Source organism: Lacerta agilis, chromosome 2 (assembly GCF_009819535.1).
Source record: "Lacerta agilis isolate rLacAgi1 chromosome 2, rLacAgi1.pri, whole genome shotgun sequence".
Classification (NCBI taxonomy): Eukaryota; Metazoa; Chordata; class Lepidosauria; order Squamata; family Lacertidae; genus Lacerta; species Lacerta agilis.
This window is the reverse complement of record NC_046313.1, coordinates 52090007-52111506: the sequence shown is the minus strand read 5'-3', so window position 1 is coordinate 52111506 and position 21500 is coordinate 52090007. Positions and strand designations below refer to the sequence as shown.

Below are 21500 nucleotides of genomic sequence, written 5' to 3'. Positions count from 1 at the left end.
TTTGTTGGGAATTCAAATTGGTGAGTACCCTTCTGCAGAGGTGCTGCTTCTTAGTTTCAAAACCAAGTTAGTTTATAAACAAAGAAGTGTTCTACGCCATTAGGAATTCTGGTCATAAGTCTCCAGGGAATATCTCTTGCCACCCATGCCCCAGTATGTGCCATTTCACCACCGAAGGTAAAAAAACTGTATTTCAAGAAAGAAGCCACAGGACCTTTGTATATTTAACAATATATATTTTATATATAATTTCTAGATCAGTACATTCAGTTTAACTTGTTTTTTCTTCACAAACAGAAGAACTCTTACAATAGTAGACTTCTAAAATAAATACTATTAAAATAGAGCTTCAAAATAAATATTCTATACAAAGGAAAACGTTTGTGGCAATATTTTTTTTTCAGTTGATGGAAGAAGTAAAGAAGAACCTTGACTGTTTTCTGCAAAACTGAACAAAAATAAACCTAAACATGCACAGTGCTGCAAGACAGACATTTACTAGGGTCAGAAGAGGAAATAGATATTTTACTTTGCTAAAGCAATGAGAAAGAGTTTTCAGGAAGGCAAAACAACAACAAGATCAACAACGCTTGAGTGATGGGGTCATCCCCAGGATCCAGCCTGACCTGCCGGGACAATTAAAAAAAAAAAAAGATGGTTCATTTTCTGATAAATTTTGACCCTTGGGGGTGCAGCATTCATTCAGTTTCAAATGTATGCAGCCATATTATTCAACCTTTTGAATACTTAAGTGTTTTGAACCTGGAGGCAATGTCAAAAGGTGTGTGTGTGTGTGTGTGTGTGTGTGTACACACCTTAAAAGTGGGAGATGGCCTTTAAAAAAAGGAAAAGGAAAAGTGTGTTGGCTTAAGAGGGAGGAATCCTTTGCTACCACAGCAGCCAAGTCCATCTAAAAGGAACAGTGTAATGTTGTCCAGGCTTTTGGGCTGGTCTAATCCGGAAACCTTTCAATGCTCAGTATGAAACTTGTCAACTTTGTTGCTAGGCCTCGAGGAAAGAGCCGGAGAAACATGCTGACTGACTGCTACACCAGAGGGGGGCCTGGACGATACAAGGAGCTTCATTCTGCTACATTTGTGTAGGCTTTCCTTTCGCAGCCTTTTAGAGCACATTGATCCACTTACATCAGATTGGCCTTGACAGGTTTAAAATGGGGTGGGGGGGGGACCCATGTAGAAATTTCAGTGGTTTAGAGCTATGTACAGTAAAAATTAAAGGCCTGGTTTCATTTTTTAAAAAAAAAAAAAACAACAACACAACAACATTGTATAAGAAATATAGAAATGTTCCAGGTGGGTATGTACATTTATAAATTGGCAAAGTGCTGATCCACCAGTTTGCTTACTTGCTATGGACAGCCAAGCCAGCTAGAATCTGTAGTTGCCTGATCAGGGCTGTCCCACATCAACAGGAGCATCAGATACAATAAAGCATATAATTAACCGAGAGTGTTGTGTATGAGGCTGGATGCCCAGCTTGATTATACTCTGTGAGACTGGTTTACCATCCCTTGAAAAGCTACGGCGATTTATACATTCAACAGTATTTTGGCTAAGTTTCTCTTTCTTTCCCCCCCACTCCCCCATTGCATGGTTCCCTCAAGTTTGTGCAAGAATATATATGTACAACATACTGTGAGCAACCCAACAGGAACTTATGAAACACTCTCCATTGAAATGGATGGGAGTGGCACCAAAACCATTTTTTTTTATGTCTCTCCCATTCACTTCTATGGGCAGACGCTCCCAGTGGATGTGCCCAGTGTGTTCTTGGCAAGGCTAAACTATACAAATCAGTATCTTGACAACGTATGTGTAGCATCCCTTTTTCTGTGAAACACTATATACATAGCCGGCATATTATAAATATAAAAAGGAAGATTAAAAATATTTCCCAATCAAATAAATATATACAGTTCTCAAAAAACGAAGTCAACCCCCAATCAGTAAAAGCAAAATGGGGTGGGGGAACAGGGGATGGATGATGGTTTGCTACTGTCAGTATAGTGTGTTTCATTTCAAATGAGAAATCTGATTTGCTTGGAGAATGACATTGTGGTTTTGCCTAATTAAAACATGGTAGTTTTCACACAGACACTCCAGTACAGGAATTCCAAGTTGAAAAATAAAACCAGCAGAGACATAAGTTCAGCTTTTTGCATGCAACAAATACCCACTCAGTTTGATTCATTATATTGGTGAACTGTTTCATGTTTAACACCTTGTGGTTGTCGATAGAATGTGATCAACCCACTTTAAGGGAATGCAACATCTGTCTTGAACAGAGGTGCTTCTGTTCTCTTCCCAACAGGAATAACCCTCATGCAGTCCCTCATGCAATAACCCTAACCTTGAGTGTATAGATGAGGCTGAAAACTGTTGGCTACTGAAAATCATGGGCAGTTTGTAACAAATATTCGCCTCTAAGCTTCCACATGCTCCTCCAAAAGTTCTTAATGCTAAAATAGACATATTCTTTTCCTTTTTAAAAGAAATTCCTCTGTATTTACTAAGATAATGCTATTTTACAGGAGACAAAAGTTGAGCAGCAGCAATAAAAGTGAGAATTTAAATACTGAGCAAATGTCATTTGGCCAAAGCCAAATCCACCTTTCATGTGAGCTTGGGGTTGCACTGATACTGATACTGTGTGTTTGTGTGTGTGAACCCATCCCACATATATGCAAATGCATTGTGCTCAGTTTGCATCAGCCCTGTGAGTGCAAGGTGGAAGAAGGGTAATGTAGGGATAAGGTGATTTCTTAGCTTAGCTTTCACCAACCTGGTGCCCTCCACATGTTGTTGGACCACAACACCCATCAATCCCAGCCAACATCTGGAGGGCACCAGGTTGTCAAAGGCTGGTTTAGGCTTATATGCTGTAAGTACTTATGTATAGCTCAATTAAGCTGAACATGCCGGGTAGTTTATTTCAAGGAGAGGAGGGCTGCCACAATTTGGCATGGAAGGGTTTATGATATTGGTGCCTTCAAGGCTTTTTTTTTTTTGCCTTAGCAAGATTTTGTTGTGCGATACCCCGAATGTGCCGTTTGATTGGGCAAAGTAATTTATCGATGTTAAATGTGTGCTCAGAACCAAATGCATCTGAAACACGTGGCTGAAAAGGGGCCTCGTCTCTCAAGCACTCCTGTTCCTGGAAGCTTTGCTCAGAGAACAGCATTTTAGCTGCAAGGGCTGCCAGCGCACTTTAAGAATCCAAACCTCAAAGAGTAGCCTTACTGAAGGCAGTGGATTATCTCCATATCAGTGAGGGCACACACACCAATAGCATCTAACTGATGCTAAATGAGGGACAGATCATGTCCCTAGGCAAGATGCATTCTTTGTATATACTCAGTGAAGCCAAAGAAAAAGAGAGAGAGAGCGACGAAGAATAAAATTGCCTTAAGAGGAGGAAACTGGTGGGGTTGCCCACTTTTCCATCTGTGCCTCAACTGTAGCTTGATATGCATCAATCAGCTAAGGGCAACATCCTCTCCATGCTGTAAAAAAAGTAGCACCTGCTGATTCCTGCCTATCAAGTTCTATCATTTCGGCCCATGGAGGCTGAAGGAAAAGGACTTGAGGAATGGATAGAAGGATCTTTTTCAATAACTGCCTTAAGTGGGGGGTGGAATACTGAGGGGTTGGGCAGGGTCCCTACTAAAGTGTTGAGAACATTAACTCTTGATTGCCAATGGTATACAGGTAATAAATAAAAGGTTGGAGTAGTGTGGGGGAGGGGGCTGAAATGGATTTCACCTTCTAGGAATAAGAACCCTGTTTCAGCTGTTGATGTACCTGCCAATTCCATCTGTTAATTATTCTTGTGGTATGTAGACTTAGCAAGCAGCCAAGACTAAGAAATGAACAGAAGCAGTCTTCAGATTGTCCTATCTAGTAGATTTCTGCCTTTGCTCTGCAAAAATATTCAGAAAGATCCTTCGGATCCCTACTGCATAGTAAGTTCAGACCACCACTTCCACAACCCCCTGAATAATCCCAAAGCACTTCAGTTCCTGGAAAGAGACATTTCCCCTCGTTTGTTGAAAGCAAAAGGCTGACACATGTTACACTCGCAACGCAGGTTATGAAACTCCCTTTCCTGTTGTTTTTCGGCACTTCCCACCCCCACCCACCCCTCCTCCTCACTCCAGAGATCAAAATGGCTTCTCTGGCCTGCTGCCAACTTTCCCTTCAGGTGATGCTTTGCAAATCACACTGTTTGTGTTTTTGCACCGGCATCCAGGCCGACTCACTTGGTCGTAGCATCGCTGCGACAGCTTCACACAGCCGGTGGCCGGCAGGTAGCACAGCAAGCAAGGCAGGACCAGAGAGAGGGCGCTCATGAAAGACCAGCGAGCGCAGCAGTTCGAATGCGAGCAGGAGCAAGGGTGGTCTGCGCAAGAGCCCTCGTCATCCTCGTTGGTACAGTGGTAGAAGACGCCCTTCACCAGACACATGCAGGTGGAGTAGTTGACCAGGGTCTGAGCCGAGCACAGGCACTCCTGGTTGCACACCCAGCAGGAGGGCAAAGTCCTCGGCAGGGCGCACTCCTTGCATTTGCATTTCCCACATGCTTCGCACAGCAAAAAGTGCTTGTCCATCTCCTGAGAAGCAGGTCCCTTCAGGTCCAAGGGCTTGCAATTAATCGCCTTGGGCTGTATCCGGACAGCCCTTGGGGAGGACTGGTCTGCTACCGGGGCTGGAGCCATGTGATCCAAAAGCCTCTGATCCGAAGATGTGCTGCTGCTACTGCTGATGGAACTGGGCCGCCCGCTGAAAGAGATCCACGGGTGGGTGATGTCCTGCTCGCATCGCGGGGGATGGGCGGGCTCGTGGTGGCCCCGGGGATGTTTCTGAGCAGCCAGCTGGGCCAGGGTGGGGTTGTCTATGTAGTCGTTCTCCAGGTGCGTGGTCTTCATTTGGTCAATCGGCAGGATGGTCAGAGGATGCTGCAGCCTGCCATAGGGGATGCGGCTGTCCAGGAGAGGCTGGACCGCCACGGTGGAATTGGGAGCCCCAGTAATGCTGTGAGGCGTCCAAGGCTCCATTGCTCAGGCTGTCCTTCAGCACTGAGAAACGCGGCTTTTAAGTGTCCTGAAAAGAGATTGAGGGAAAGGGAGAAAGGAAGGAAGGAAGGGGGAAAAAGAGTTCAGACATTAGCTGTTGCTGTCACAGTTCCAACAAAGCCTAATTGCTTCAGCTGTTCCTATGCCAGCACTGGTCAAAGAGCCAGTTGCAGTGTAACTCTTTGTGGTGCCATCCCTGTGGAAGTGATGGTAATATAGACCATGTTACGTGTATTGTGGTGGCATTCCAAGCAATGCTTGCCACCACAAAGGGCAGGGCTAGAGGGACCTGTTGCTGCTACTGCCACCAGCTGCCCAGCAAGGCTCTCTTCCTCCATCACCTCCTCCCTCCCTTCAAGAAGGGCCACGGGGGTCCTTCCTCAGAGTGAGGCATTCTGGAGGGATGGCTGCGAGAGCTCAAGCGACACTCTTGTGGTTTGCTGCCGTGGCGAAAAATTGAATGTTAGTGAACTTTGATGCCTATTGTTGCAATCATTTCATGTAAACCATTTTGTGAGAGCCACCTGAAAAACAGTACAGAAATATCTTAAATAAATGAATACACCTGCTTTTAGATATGTACTAGCTTATCTTTGTGAACTCTCCCCCGCCCTTCAAATCAGTCATGCAAACACACCAAGGCAACCAATCCAGCAAAAAGCCCAGTGACCATCCATAAAGAGACCACATGTTCATTCTGAACACTGTTCAGTCTTGCCCATTGCTGGAACTGGGTTTATAAACATTAGCTTATCTACCTACTTTTCCCTCTTCAGGGATTGAACTGCCTAACTAGTTATGGAGAAAGAGGAACACTCAGGCCTGTTGGGGTTGTTTTGCACATGCATAGAACTAGATGGTATCACATTCTTTTGCTTCTTTACCTGGAGAGCCAAATAGTTTTAAGACCAACAAATTAAAAGCAGATATTTAAAATATGCACACATACAAAATGGGGGGGGGGGTTAATTTGTGAACTATGAAATAAAACTATTCCCTAAAAGCCTAGTCAGGCTTTCCTATCTTATCATGAAATACACTCATCCTGAACATTAGAGTTAGAAAGGTTGGTTATTAATCCACTCAAGAAAGAAAACTAAGAACACACACACACACCACCCTAATGCTTACAGCAGCAGTTTTCAACATTTATTCTGATATGTGGAAATCACATATGAACTCACACCCCAAATATTCACTTCAGTACTGTATAACAAATGATCAGAAGCAATAAGCAATTTTGCAACTCGTTTTTACTTCGGCTCTGGCACATTTGCTCTTAAAGAGTCAGAACGGTGCACAGATCTGGGGCAATTATATAACGGGTACTTACATTCCTCAAGCATCCATTACTTTCAGATCGGTAAATTCTTGTCTGGGACATAGCTGCATCTTCACACAATATTGTCCCTCCCTTCCTCCAACACAAACATGAGGAGATTGGAAACTTCCACTTCCATTATAGATTAGCCACAATTTACTGCTATGTCCAAACCCTAAACTGAGATTAGCTTTAACTATGCTTTGTTGAAGCAAAACAAAATAAAATAAAAAAGTTCCTTCCAGTAGCACCTTAGAGACCAACTAAGTATGTTCTTGGTATTCTAAGTTTGTTGTTGAAGCAAGTTAGCTTCATAAACAAGGCATAGCTGAGATTGCATGAAGCCTGAAAGCTAAAGTGTGGTTACGGTAATCTAAAATAAGAGCAAAAGCTTCTGGTCTCCTACTTGTGATTGTGCTGAAGGAGAAGCAGGGAGAGGTGCAAAAGGGAGTGCAGGTTTTGTAAACTGTGATTTAGCATTAAGTTTTTGAATTGCCAATGCTTTCTGCTTTTTCACCTTTCTCTTCCCAGTAATAACAGTAACCAGAGTACAAATTTCTTAAAAGCAGATTTCTTAGTTTCAGTTTCTAAAATCATTGTTACTAGTCCTCGACGTAGGGCTAGAAAAGTAACAGAAGGCAAAAACTAACTTCAGAGAGGATGGATGAAAACAGAGTTTACTGACCTAGCTGAAAATTGGAGTAGAGGGCACAAAATCCTTTCAAATATTCAGACTATTTTTCATCCAAACACCAAGCAGCATAGTATTTGGTTTAAATGCTGTTTACTAGCTGACCCATCTATTGCTAGTCTCTAATTTCATTGGAAGAGTGCAATTTATACTGGACCCCATCCAGAGATTCAACTGGAGTGCAGGACATGAAACCACAGGAAGCAACTAAACTTAAATCAAAGAGCGGAAATGGCTTGGTTCAAATTTAGAGAGTACACATTGTTTTCTGGTGGAGCTGCCACTTCCTCACTGTGACCTTTATATTATTTATTAATTATATTTTTAAAAGAACAATTTAAAGAAGCAGCCGACCAAAACCATTCCTAGCTAAGGGTGAGAGGAGAGGCTGTTGAAATCCATAGAAGGACTAAGAGAGAGACAATTAGAGGAGGAAAACTAGAGCTTCAGAAACCCAGAGAAAAATGTGAGGACTGGCACAGTGCACCTCATCCTAAGTAACGCACAGAGAAAAAATAACTCAAAAGACCAGATATAGACACAGACACACAGCACATTTAGAGTAACAGTGAAATCCTATATGCAATCTACTCAGAAAAAGTCCCGTGGGGTTCAATGGGCCTCACATGCATCTAGGATTGCAGCCGTATGCTTTCTAAAATCTCATTTATTTTAGAAAGGGAAGCATGTACTTAAACACTCTTCCCCATGAAATCAGTGGGACTTGCAGTGCTTTACTTTGGCTAGATTTTGGCTCACAGTCCATAGAGTTAAATGAACTTTAAAAAACAGAGCTCATCTTTTATTTTATTTTAATTTTATTTTTGTCTTGTGGAGTCAGCCTTCCTCCTCTGCCCCCTTCTCCATTTCAAAATGCATTGGAGTAGATGTGCTTTTCAGCAATTATAATGCTGATCGCATTTGTCTACCTCACCCCTTCTCCCAAAATCCTCAGCCAGGCTTTCCATCTATTTTTTTAAAAAATCATAGTAGGATTAATTTATTTAAACATTTATTTGGCCCTCTTTATTTTATAAAAGAAGGAAGTACATTTTAAAAGAGCTACCCAAAACAAGGCCCCAAGGTTGGTGGGTTTGTGATGCTGCAAACACCGGCCAATCAGTGCTGAGCATAGTAGGTTTGTACCACAAACTGGCAGAACCAGTTTCTCCTGAGTTTGATCCTGGATAGGGAATTTTATGCCTCTCTACAGAATGTACATGGGTGGTGCTGTGGGTTAAACCACAGAGCCTAGGGCTTGCTGATCAGAAAGTCGGCGGTTCAAATCCCTGCGACGGGGTGAGCTCCTGTTGCTCAGTCCCTGCTCCTGCCAACCTAGCAGTTTGAAAGCACATCAAAGTGCAAGTAGATCAGTGTTTTTCAACCACTGTTCCGCGGCACACTAGTGTGCCGTGAGATGTTGCCTGGTGTGCCGTGGGAAAAACGTCCCGGCCGTTGTTGTTGCCTTCCTTCAGCCAATCAGGGTCAGCCCGCGTTTGTACACAGAGCCGAAAACAGACACCCGCCTTGCCCCAGCAGCGCCGAGGCTGCATTGCACGGCCCTGGACGCGGCAGCCGGGCCGGCCGCCTCAAAAGCGCCTCCCTCCCTCCTTCGCCCTCCCGCCGGCCAATCGTCAGGCCAATCGTCGGAGTTCCCTGTCTCCTCGGCTGTCGGCGTGGCCCTGAAGGGGTCCTGCGCGCTGCGCGCCGCGCGCCCCTTGTCGCGAGTGGGGTTCCGAGGCCAATGTAGGTGCGCACATCTTAGAAGTGGGAGGGGGGTGGAAAGAGCGGGCCGGAGATGAGGAGGAGGGAGCCGGCGGTGGGCGTGGGTGGGGGCTTGGAAATGGCGCGCGCGAGGCGGAGGCCGGGGGGGGGGGGAGATAGAGAGAGGATTCAGTACCAAATTGGATGCAAAACCGCATCTATAACCTCTCAAGGGAAACGTTTCCCAAAGTGCAGTCATCTCCAACCTACATAAATTAAGAATTATTTTGCTGTTTGGAGGAAATAACAAGCCTGGCTCCTTTCAGCTGGGTGAGAGCACTTTGCTAATAAATGATGAATAATTAGGATGTGTAGGTTTCCTTTTGCATTTATTTTGCACTTGCTGGTTCAACCTCTTTGAACTTCCCAAAGCACAAGATCATCACAAAAAAGGGAATCACCACATTGGCTGGGCTCTCAAGTGTGGCATGGCAGTTAATTATATCATGTCAGGATGTTCAGGAGCTTCTCCACTCATGTCTTTGTCACAAAAAGTCACTCAGGTACAAGACTAGAGTCCCTCAGACCTTACTTGGGGCTGGACTATATTTTGAAAAAAATATGAACAAATTCCTATGTCCCACAAATAACCCAGAGATGCATTTTAAATAAAAGGACAGGTTCCAATTCTGTAAAAACACGCTGATTCCTGGACCATCCACGGGCAGCATTTAGAAGGTGATTGGGCCACATCCGACCCCCGGGTCTTAGTTTGGGGACCCCTGCTCTTAAGTCCAAGAATTATAAAATACTTTCTTTGTGTTTATTTGATTCCTATTCAAGAGAATTACTTTATATATAGTCAATATAGGCATAGAGTTAAATTTTTTAACATTTTCTAATGGTGGTGTGCCTCGTGATTTTTTTCATGAAACAAGTGTGCCTTTGCCCCAAAAAGGTTGAAAAACACTGAAGTAGATAAATAGGTACCGCTCTGGTGGGAAGGTAAAAACTGTTTCCATGCGCTGCTCTGGTTCACCAGAAGTGGCCTAGTCATGCTGGCCACATGACCTGGAAGCTGTCTGCGGACAAACGCCGGCTACCTTGGCCAGTAAAGCGAGATGAGCACCGCAACCTCAGAGTTGTCCGCGACTGGACCTAATGGTCAGGGGTCCCTTTACCTTTACAAAATGGTGGCCATGCTGCTGCAGTAGCAGCATCAAGCAGATGACATTATTCGCTAATCCTCAACAAGTACAACTCCTACAAATTTAGGGGCCCTCCAGACTGGTGATTGTGATGCCCCCCCCATTATTGCTCTCTGGAGGGGCTACAGTGCAACAAATGTGGCGCAAAAATAAGCAGAACCTTTGCTGTATAAAAGAGTTACGGGATTTCAGCAGGGTGCTACAGGGTACGCACTGACTGTAACCACACCGTGTGACCACCCTGACACTTTTGAAGGTGCATCAGGAGCACAAATCCTCATGAATGTGCAATTAAAAGAACATCTGGCAGAGCCATTTGTGGTGTGAATATGAGGGAAAAACCCTAAGAATAAAATTAATTTTCATGACCTTCTGCGAAGAACAATAATCCTGCACAACAGCAGCATGACTTGGTCCTGTCTTCCAAACTGCAGGGTTCCTCAACTCTGAGATGGGGCCAGAGCAGAGGTTTAAAATGAAACTGAGCTGAGGAACCTCCATCCATGGCCAGGACATATTGTACTTTGATTTTCTGGGTTAGTTCTTAGTATACTGGAAGCTTGGTAACAGCATGTGCTGTGCAAGCCCAAGAACAAGATAGACGTTATCTCTAGACTTCTGGTGGCATTGACTTTCATGCCAATGTCAGATTTTAACAATATTTTGAGGGGGAAATCAAGCACCTGATATTATTATTATGATATTCCTTTTAAAACAAAACAACAACAACCCCATTTGTTGTAAAATTAATCTTTAAAAGTTAGGAATTTTTGAAACCTGTAAAAAATATGCTAGATCTAAAAAACATACACACACAACCAAAACCTGTCAATAAACATGGATTCAGGTAAATTTGCATTTTCTTTTTGCATAAAGGCCCAATGTCAGCAGTATTTGCTGAAGGTTAGAATGTATTAGCCATAATGAAGCTTAGGCAGCTATGCTATGCAGCTTAGAAACATGATTTTTTTTTTTTCATTGAGGAGCTAATTTTCAGCCTTGATTGTTGATGGCACAAATGCTGACAGAAATGTATAAAAGGAGTGAGGTTAAGCAAGTCCACCAGTTTTCCTTTATTTCGGTGTTGATGGAATCACCAGCCCAGATTTTAAAGGTTGAGCGTATAACTTCAACCGGGACAGAAAACATATATTTTATTTTATAGCTTTTGAAACAAAATGTATAGGGTGAACTGCAGATAGATCTCTGGCTGACAAGATATTGAAATAGTTAAATCTATTCACCACCACCTCAGCACATTGGGTTTTCAGAACAGTCATCTATAACTAAATTTCAAATATGCAGCAACTATGCGTCCTTCTTCATTAGACTACTGTATATCACTTTAGAATGCGGGTGGGAGAATATGTATTTGTATGTTTCCCACTAAAACATTTTTCTGCTTCACTTGGAAAGCTCAGAGTGCGTTTATCCTTGCCTTCTTCCTGACTTGCTGGCTTTCTGCACGCACAGATCTTTTCTTGCTTTTTTTTTAAGCACTGAATGCTCAGCCGTACAATTCTCCAACAGCACTCTAAAGAACTGAACTTCATGCTATTTTTGCACATTTGAAAATGGCCCTGAACTAAGAAGCATTGCAGACCTATGCACAATAAAAAAAAAATAGCAAATTACTCCCTATGCAACAAATACACATCCATTTTCTAAAAATTAAGTCTTTCCATTTGCTCAGCAGCTTTCAGCATAGATCCTTGAAATTCATCCACAAGATGTGTCATTTCAACTCACATTTAAATGTAATGCATTGTTTTATGAGGCTGCATCTGAATTCCACTCAACTCTCCAAACTGACCTGAGTGGTTTTTGGGGTGAGGGGGGGTGTCAGTCATGTGTTCTTTTCCCCATTCAAGAACATAAGCTGGTCTGCAACAGCTTAGCTTCAAGAGATGCAACTACATCAGATACTTTCAGGACTTTCAGTGCAATGATCTAGTGTTAAGATGGGCACTAACAGTTCACGCTTGATGTGGGGAAACATCAAAGACAGAAAAGGATGCATAAGACAGAAGACAAGACATTTACAGGTCCTCCTTTAAAGATAATAAAAAAGATAAATAAAATGTTCATGTAGGTGGAATAAGCTTTTCCAGAATAAAGTACAAACTAGACATTTTCACCACATGCATGTTTCAAGTTCAGCTGGAAGCACCCAGGAATTCTAAATCCTGGCATACTGTAAACTGCATTATTGCTAGCTAAACATTTGTTTGCTGATCTGGTAAGTCAGAGGAAGCAGATTTAACATTGCTTGCAGGTTCTGAGTGTTTTAGGTCACTTTGCAAGGTCTGGCAGAGATCTTGGGCTCTGTGTGTGATGCGGGAGACAAAACTGAGTCCCTGCTAGGCACATACACCAGTAGGTCTGAAAACGTATAGAGCACAAGTTGAGAACTCATGAAATGTTTTTAAAGGGTTTTTCAATAGGGCCATACAGTGCAGGAGTATATTTAAGCCTTTATAAAGATCTATTTGTATACACACATTGCTCAAGCATCCCTTTAGACCTCTGTTAAACCTAACTACGGTTTAAAGGTGAGTGTGCAGTATGAAGGTGCATGGGACTAAAATCACAAGCACTTCACTTCTCATCCGCTCCTGCAGCTGGCAAATTTAGGGATGGCATAGCTATTGCAAGGGACCTCAGGGCCACCTATTTTTAAATCACTAGCACTTGGATTCCGTGATTCAAATTTGCTTTGGGGGTCGTCAATGGATTGTTTGTCAGTGCAACGGGGCAAGAAAGGACAGAGTACACCAGCCACCATCTAAATCACTAGCACCTTGAGTCTTAGGCACTTCTCCAGACTTTGCCACTGCTATCTATACTTTTTCACCTCAGGATTTCAATCAAGGACACACTCAGCTTCAGCGTGAGCTCAAGTTCAACGTTTGTCCCCTTTAGAAATGCGACCCAAGATTCTAGAAGTGTTTCAGACCATATCTGTCTGCCCTTAAGTATTCCAATGTAGGTCTCACTGATTTAAAATGAAACTTGATTGAAAAATGGAATCCTAGTACAGCTATAAGAAAGAGGAAGGATCCTGTGCCTAAGAAATGAAATCAGTACAAGTAGCGCTATAAACAGGAATCTAGAAATGATTCTATTACTTTAACTGGGTTTTTTTTTGTTAGTTTCTAACTGTTTTAATGGCCATGTTTTTTTCCTTAAAAAATAAACTTTAAAGAACAGAATTAGACCAGTTACAACAAATAAAGAACAAAAACAAAATGCCTTGTGAGAATATATCCACTATGACTGGCATGCTTTTTTTGCTTGTTTTGTTGCATAACTTAATTAAGGATGTTTTAGTCACCCGGTAGAATTGTTGTTGTGTATTTTAATTATATGTTGATTTCATAGTTGTAAACTGCTTAGTTATACAGTCGTACCTTGGTTTTCAAACATCTTAGTTCACGAACAACTTGGAACTCGAATGTTGCAAACCTGGAAGTAGGTGTTCCGGTTTGCAAACTTTGCCTTTGAAGCTAAACGTCCGGCATGACTTCTGCGACTTCTGATTGGCTGCAGGACACTCCTGCAGCCAATCGGAAGCTGCGCTTTTGTTTCCGAATGTTTCGGAAGTCGAACAGACTTCTGGAATGCATTCTGTTTGAAAACCAAGGTACGACTGTATTAGTGATAAATACATTTAATAATACATGTAGTTATTTTTTGAAGAGAGCTGCCTGTTTGGGTTTCCTCCCGCAAAACCTGTAGCACTTGGAGGAGATGGGAGATCACTTCAAGTAATCTCTTAATAAAATCCTTGTTTTCCCATTTTACCCACATCTCTTGCTGAAAAACGTGATTTGATGGCCTGAAGATTTACTGTGTCAAAGAAAGGAAACAAAGCAGGATCTTTTACTATATTAGGTTTGTCAGTCGCAGATGACCTAAATCCTCTCCAAATTGCACCAAAGCCAATAACATATTCTCTGAAGAAAGAGGGATGGGGGAAGATTAGTTGTTCGTATTTTTCCTGTGTTCTATACATCCAATAAAATCATTGGTTTGGGGCAGCCAACAATATATTCTGTTTAAAAACATGTAACTCTTCATTAACCTATAAGGGGCAGCCGGGTGGGGTGGGGTGGGGGAGAGGATAGAATCCATAGTCCTTTTCATTATTTACCCTATACTTCCTTTAGAAAGACTTACATGAGGTCTCTCCCCCACCCCCATACAGGCAGGGGTCTAGTTCACACCTCCTTAGCTTCAAGAATGGTAAAGTATTTGGTGCTCCCAGGCCTATGAATACTGGGTGCAATAAGAACAGAAGGATAATGAGTTCCACTACTAATGACATTGTCAGGCTCCTCCCTCAATTGTCACTTAGCAGCAGCAGCCATCTGGTCAGGCTACACAGGGATGCAGGACCTCCACCAGCTCACCTGACAAACCAGCAAATTTCAGCACCTCCTCTCCTTTAGCTCTTTCCGTTCCAGCAGGTCATTCCAAGAACTTCACAAAAAAGGACCAGTCCCTAAGTGTTTTTTTTTCCTCCCTCCAAACCCCTTTTCCTTTTGTGACATGCCATTTAAATTGTAAGTCTGTCTTATTATTGATATTCCATAAGCTGCTATGGGTGAGGTGGGGGGGGAATGCTTTAAATTTTAAAAAGTTTAAAACTTTAAAAACATTAGCCAAGAGTCAATGTAGCGCTAGGACAAGGGAGACCTGGGTTCAGATAAGCACTCAGCCATGAATCTCACTGAGTGACCTTGGGCTAGTTGTTACTTCTCAGCTCAATCCACTCCACAAGGCTGTTGTGAGAATAAAATGGGAGAGACTGTGTAAGATGCCGTGAGTTCCCTGAAAGAGAGTGAGGAATAAATAAAAAAGTCTCTGCACACAGCCAGACCTCAAAAGGGGGGGGGGGAAAGAGGAGGGGGGCTGACAATAGGAAAGTTACAAAAATGATTGAACCCACCAGGCACACTGTCCTGGAGTCTTGATTCGTTTCCGTGGGTCTTCTGCATACATGTACTATTGAGGCACACCGAGTGTGCAACAGTGGTAGCTAATAGGCTACGCACTGCTTTGAGATGCCTATTGAAATAAAAAGGACCGCCATCCTGAAATCCCCAAGGCTACCAATAGCTCTAGTGCAGGCATGTCCAACAGGTAGATTGTGATCTACCGGTAGATCACTGGAAGTCTGCGGTAGATCACTGGTAGATCATTGGCTCCCCCCAAAGAAGCTAAACAATTGTGGCTCCCCTAAAAAAAAGCTCAACATTTTACCTCCTTCCCCCCCAAAAAAGCTCAACAACTTTGACCTGAACCCCCCAAAAGGGGGTAGATCACTGCCAGTGAGTAGATTGCAGTCTCTTGGGAGTTGGCCTCCCCTGCTCTAGTGCAATCCGTTTGTTGTATGTATGGAAATCTGCCTCCATGGTTGGAGGCAGCAGCTCAGGCCATGCTAGCAGGTTTCCCATGTGCCACTGTGAGAACAGGATGCTGGACTAGATGGGCCTGCAATGGCCTGATCCAGCAGGATTAATTTTATGTTCCCCACAGAGGGAATACTACACTGGATGATCCTTGGGATCCCTTCCAACTCTAGAATTGTATAATTCTAAGTCGTTGCAGAGAGCACCAAAGCCCAGAGATCACGAGGAAATTCACCCACTCTTATGCCAGGGGAAGTACAAATGAGAACATCTCAGGCAGATCAGGCTGTGATAATATCTCAGAATGGATGGAGCACTCGATGGTCTGAGATGGATTTTTGAAGTAAGAACCTTCCTCCAGGAACGCATCAGTCCACCCACTCCATGCAGTTACCTTCCCTTCAACAGCTCACCAAAATGGGACTCTGAACACCATAGAAACTGTTGTGGGACTGTCCTGGAAGGTTGAAGTAAGGCTGCACTTCCTTGCACCCATACTTGGGGGTAAATACCGTGCAACAGAATGGGACTCATTTCCAAGCAGATAGTAGGAGAGCCAATTGGATGGCGGAGGACATTAGATGTATAGTCTAAAATGAGTGTACATTCACATAGAAGATTGATTTCTTTGTAAACCAGCCCTTTGACCTCCTCCAGATGCTTTGGAGACATTATTGCATATTCATAATAAAAAGTGGTGGACTGTCTATTATTATTATTATTATTATTATTATTATTATTATTATTATTATTATTATTATTATTATTTGTTGTTGTTGTTGTTGTTGTTGTTATTTACTCCCATTTATACCCCACCTTTCCTCCAAGAAGCTCAAGATGGCATACATGGCTCCCCCCCCCCGTTTAACCTTCACAACAACCCTGTGAGGTAGATTATGCAGAGATAGGACATTGCTGAGTGCAGATTTAAACCTGGGTCTTTCTAGCCCAGTGCTCTAAGCTCTACACCACACTGGCTCATCATCATATCTATGCTTTTCCATCTTGGTCACCCCTTACTGTGAACTATAGCGAGAAGCTAGCATATTTCGCCGGATACTAGCCAAGAATTATATTTCGAATAACACACGCAGGCATGATCCAGCTAAGGGCTTCCAAGTCCCGTTGAGTGTGGTTGGATTGTGCCCTCGGAACAGAGTGCACTGTACCTAATGATTACTATGAATGTAAAGCAATGTAAATCGTGGGAAGCTTGGAGAACTTTTAAGTTGTCCCCAAAAAACAGAACAGGTCAAGAAAGAGCAGCAGAAGCCTTCTGAACGGAGCAAACATACAATAGCTGTGGAACTTTTAACTGCTCTTGCTGAATGTCCCAGAGAAGCCTGGCAGGAATCGAGAGGGAATAAGAAAGTATTCATTCCTCTTGAACAAAAGAACTTCTGGAAACGAGCAAGGCAACAGGGAAAGAATCTGAAGAGAAGCTCTTTGCTTTTCTGAGTAAATGCAGGGTGCAAATTGTTTGTGCGGTCATGAAAACAGAAGACAGCTTACCTGTCAAGAGGGGTCAAGCAATTGTCATGCTGCAGAGAAAAATCACACTAGAAAGATGCTATGGCGAGTTCTTTTTAAAATGCACACACACACACAACCAAACAAACAAACAAGCAAGCAAACAAACAAACAAACAGGTGTCACTCCAATAAGCCACAATTCTTGATAGGGTCATGACTGTAGTCTCACTTCTATGCCTGAGCAGGTAAACCTTCTGGAAGCAAAGCAGAAGTGCCCAGCTTGAGGGTCAGCCGGAGTTCCAAGCACATCCAGTCTCCCTGCATTGCACAGCACTTTGTGGGGTCCTATGATGAACAGTTGGAGAGCTGGATCTAGTTAGCCTGGGCAAAGAGAAGATTAAGGGGTGACATGACAGCCATTTCTATATCCCTGAAGGGCTGGCATGCGGAAGATGGAGGAGACTCCGCTAACCCAGATGGCAGGACTAGAATGGAAATGGTAATAGGAAGAGATTTTGGTGAAAGCTTAGGAGAAATGTCCTCTTGCAAAGAGCTGATTGCCTCTGGTAGTGGTGGGCTCTCCTTTTCTGGAGGTTTTTAAGGAGGAATCTAGAAGGTCAAATGTCAAAGATGCTGTAGTTGCAGGCTGCATAGAGCAGGGGGTTAGGCTGGATGCTCTTCAAGATCCCTCCCAACTCTGATGAGTTATACTGCTGCATGCCGTTATTGTTTTTCCAGTTGCCAGGGGAATGGACCTTTAAGGAGGAGGTGGCCCCTGCTGAATCGGACCAAAAGTCTGCCTGGAACTACACTGTGATGTGTTGTCTGGTTACGCTTCTAGCTTTACTAGTTCCAGCTGTGAGGACAGGAGCTTGAAAGCTGAAGCACGACTATAAAAAGGGCAGAAAACTGAATCACACAGCAGGGAAACCCTAAAGGGCATCGGAAGGATTTCCCAGCTCACCTTCCACTGGAAGGAAGCAGCAGATTCTCAGGAACTGACCAGGCCAGCAGTAGGAAAGGAGCCACTGTTCACAAGACTCAAATTACTTGTAAGCACTATGGGATAAGGGGAAGGGAGGTTGGGAGGAAAATACAGCATCCACCTTCACAAAAGGTGTTAAAAAGACTATAAAGCTACATTAAATCACTTTCTTGAAACATATCAGCAAGTGTGCATTAAAAGATTTGCTTCCAACCCCACATATCTTACCAGGTCTAAACGACACCCTACAGTAAAGCAAACTAGTATCAGATTTCTTCATCAACCATTTTTGCGCTCTCCAAGCCCTGCTAAATCAAGGGAATTGAGTGGTCCTTGTGCCCAGCAGCCTTGGCTTCTTGGAGAGAAACTAAACAAATAAGCAAGACCAGAAGGATGAGGTCCTTGAGAAAAGGCACCTGAGTGCTCAACGCAAGACATCAAATGGTTGCTGGTGATTGTGAAATCCTGAAGTGACTGAACAACTCTTTTGGAGAATTATGGCCAACTGTGCATTATTTCAGCTCAAACACGGCTAGACCTTTTTTTTTGGCAGGATATCTAAATCTCTGGGAACTCTTTTTTTTGGCCTCTAATATACACACCAAGCAATACCTGATTTTACATTGGCAAACATCTCTGAGGTTTCATTTTGTTTAAACTTTTAATTATTGAGATGCCAAAGTACAGGAGACTGCGCTAAGTACACAATCCTAAGCACGCTTACCGGGTACATTGAACTCAGTGGTTCTTACTTCTGAGTAAGTGTGTTTGGGATCAAACCTCCAGTAGCCTTTTAAGGTATCCACAACCTCCACACTCCCATCTGTCAAAAGCTAGAGTCAAATCTAACAAGAATGCAGGCCTGGTAAATGGTGCTCTCAATACCTCTTAATGAATTTTATGCTCAATTTGAGCCAGACTTGAGGAAAACTAGATATTGTAATGGAAGAGAAAAGGCTCCTTGCTGCCATTTTATGAAGCCCGGTGATAGCAGGCTTCCCAAGATAACATCATCCTGCATAAACAGAGTTAGTCATTACTCAATAGAAACACTTTTGTTTTTTATGCTTTCAAAGATTAGCCACAGGTTTGTTTTTTTCTTCCAAGGAAGGAGACATTCCTTTTAAAAGGTGCTTTTATTTAACGTGGCAATATCAAACTAGAGCTCCTAGTATGAATGGGACGCAGCAGGCTGTAGAAAGCAGCGCATTTATCAAATGGAGACATCCTCAGAAGGGTTCCAAGAATTTGAGAACTGCCTCTCCCTCACCAGAAACCCATTTCTACCATTCATATATATGTGTGTGAGTGTTTAGGAGACAAGTGGGTTGGTGAAAAGGAAGCCGGTGGTGGAGATCATGGCCATTCAGTGCACAAGCTGACACTGCTTTTAAACACATCAAGGAAGCGATGTTAAATATTGAACATGCTGATTAAGGATGAAGGATGGCGGTTGGGGGAAGAGGAAGGAGAGCTTTGAAGCCCACTTGGAAATCTCTGCAAACAGCTGGCTTTCCTTTGCGAATTATTTTCTAGGTCGAAATCCTTCGGAGATACTAAAAAGAGGCTCCCTAGCAAAATCACCTCAGAGCGGAAATCAGCTGAGCAAACCGTCCTTTATCACCCCCCCCCTCCCTCAGTTTAGCAAGAGGAGATTTTGACATTGACATTTCAGGCCCGGTGGGAAGGTTGGGTTGCAGGCGCGTCAGGCTCTCCCTTGCAATGCATTGCATTCTCTCCTCTCAAGGAAAAAAAAATGAGGGTGGGGAGGGGGAGAAGAGATTGATTTCCTCCTCTCTCCTCCCTCCCTGTAGCATTCATCCCGGTGATGGCCTTCTGCACGCCCACTGACAAGCTCTACAATCCCCGGGCCGGCTGGCCCTCGTCGTTGGGCACCCAGGGCTGCTGCCGTCGAGGTCCTGGGTGGCCAGAATCTGCGAGGGGTTCTAGGCTCCTCTCGGTTTGCCAGGCGCTGTGACCGCCACGGCTGCTTCCAGCACAAACGCCAGCCTCGCCTATAGATCTGTACTACGCCATAGGTGGAGAAGGCCCTGAGCAAGAGAGCTAGGCGCTATTTTATTTCTTCATACTGTACTCCTTTTCTCCCCTCCACACGTACACACACACACACTCCGGGTTCGCTGCGCACAGGTCCAGGAGAGAGCCCCTTGGCGCACCCAACCTGCGCAGTTTTATTCCAGATCTGACCCCCGGTTTCTCTCCAAGTTCAACATCACAAGATGGACAGAAAGGTGAAGTGAGGCTTTAAAATAGCAAAAAATAATAATTGGTGGGGAGTGGGGTGGGAGGAAGAGAGGCGTAGTCGCCGTTGCAGGGCTGTTGCATGAAATAAAACGCGAGGGAGCAAAGGTCAGGCAGCCAGGAGCCGACACTCCAGCGGCTCGCCTTTCTAAAGTGCCCTATTATGGAGGAAGAGAGACAGAGCGAGAGAGAGAGAGCGGAGGCTCCGGAGCCACTGCGCAGCCCGGCGAGGCAGAGGCGCAGGAGGAAGGAGGCGAAGAGCGCCTTCGGCAAGGCGCTCAGGGGCAGCTGCGTTTGTCAAGCCGGGGGCGCGTGCGCTCCGCCAGCCCGTGCACGGCGAGAGCTTCCCTCGCCACCACTCTGGCACACACAAGCAAAGGACAAACTCCCCCTCAACTGTGAAAACGGGGGCGGTTAAAAGATTTTTATTTTTATTTAATAAGGAGAGAATGCTAAGACGGATCACAACGTCCACTCATACCTTATCTAAATGCCCAAATGCAGATGGCAACGGGAAGAGCAGGCGATGGCCAAGCCAAACTGTACAATCATCATCATCAGATCACAGATATCATTCATATACATATATATGAGATAATTGGCTTTATTTTAAAAGGGGGGGAGAGGTACGTGGGTCGATTTTGGCTGAGCCACACACGCCTTCCTCGCAGAAGGTCAGGAAAAGTCAACCAGGAAAAGGAGCAAAATGTTTCCTCTACGGGGCATTATTATTTTTCCCCTCTTTCACCCTGTGCATTTAAATCCACAAAGATGAAATTCCTTACTTACTTGAAATAATCCAGCCAAGATCATCTCTCAACAGGCGAGTTAATCCTAAATCCGAGACAGTTCGCGAGCTGTGCGTGCAAGGGGGGGCAGTTTGGCACGGAGCACCCCTGCTTCTCCGGGAGCGACTTACAAGTGCTGCGCTGTCAGCAGCAGCAGCAGCCGTCGCTTCCCCCTTCGCTTCGCCTCGCTATTGCAACAACTGCTGCCTGGGAAAATGGCTATTTTATGAATGGGAGGGAAAGGCCCTCGTCTGCGCATGCCCGTCCTCTCAATTCTATGAATGGGTGGGCATTGCAGGGCCAAAGCGCATGCTCCGCTCTCATTCATGAATGGGGGCCCGGAAGGGAACTAGTTGCAAGTTAAGGATGGATGGTAGGCTGGGGCTGCCTTTTTTTTAATGAATGAAAGGAGGCAGCTGCAGCCAGCTGCGCATGCACCACACCCCCGCCCCAGCCTTGGGCTTCAAGGTAAAGCAGAACTGCAGCAGAAAGAGGGTGGGAGGTGGGAGTGGATGTACAGTAACAGAGCAAAAGAAAGGGAAGCTCGGGCGTGCGGGAAGGAC

General features: G+C 44.2%; 1 protein-coding gene across 2 annotated transcripts; it reads right to left on the bottom strand.

The window, feature by feature from the left end:
* Positions 1-220: 220 nt before the first annotated feature.
* Positions 221-21119, bottom strand: SPRY4 (sprouty RTK signaling antagonist 4). Of its 2 annotated transcripts, XM_033140027.1 has the most exons (3): positions 20939-21119; positions 4280-5120; positions 221-626 (listed from the first exon to the last, which is right to left on the bottom strand). In XM_033140027.1, the coding sequence occupies exons 2-3, from the start codon at positions 5072-5074 to the stop codon at positions 534-536; spliced, it is 888 nt and encodes a 295-aa protein (XP_032995918.1). In that variant the 5' UTR covers positions 5075-5120; positions 20939-21119; the 3' UTR covers positions 221-533. The 2 variants fall into 2 exon arrangements, with proteins under 2 accessions (XP_032995918.1, XP_032995917.1); XM_033140026.1 differs by lacking the exon at positions 221-626 and having other exon boundaries at positions 1992-5120.
* Between the last annotated feature and the right edge of the window lie 381 nt (positions 21120-21500).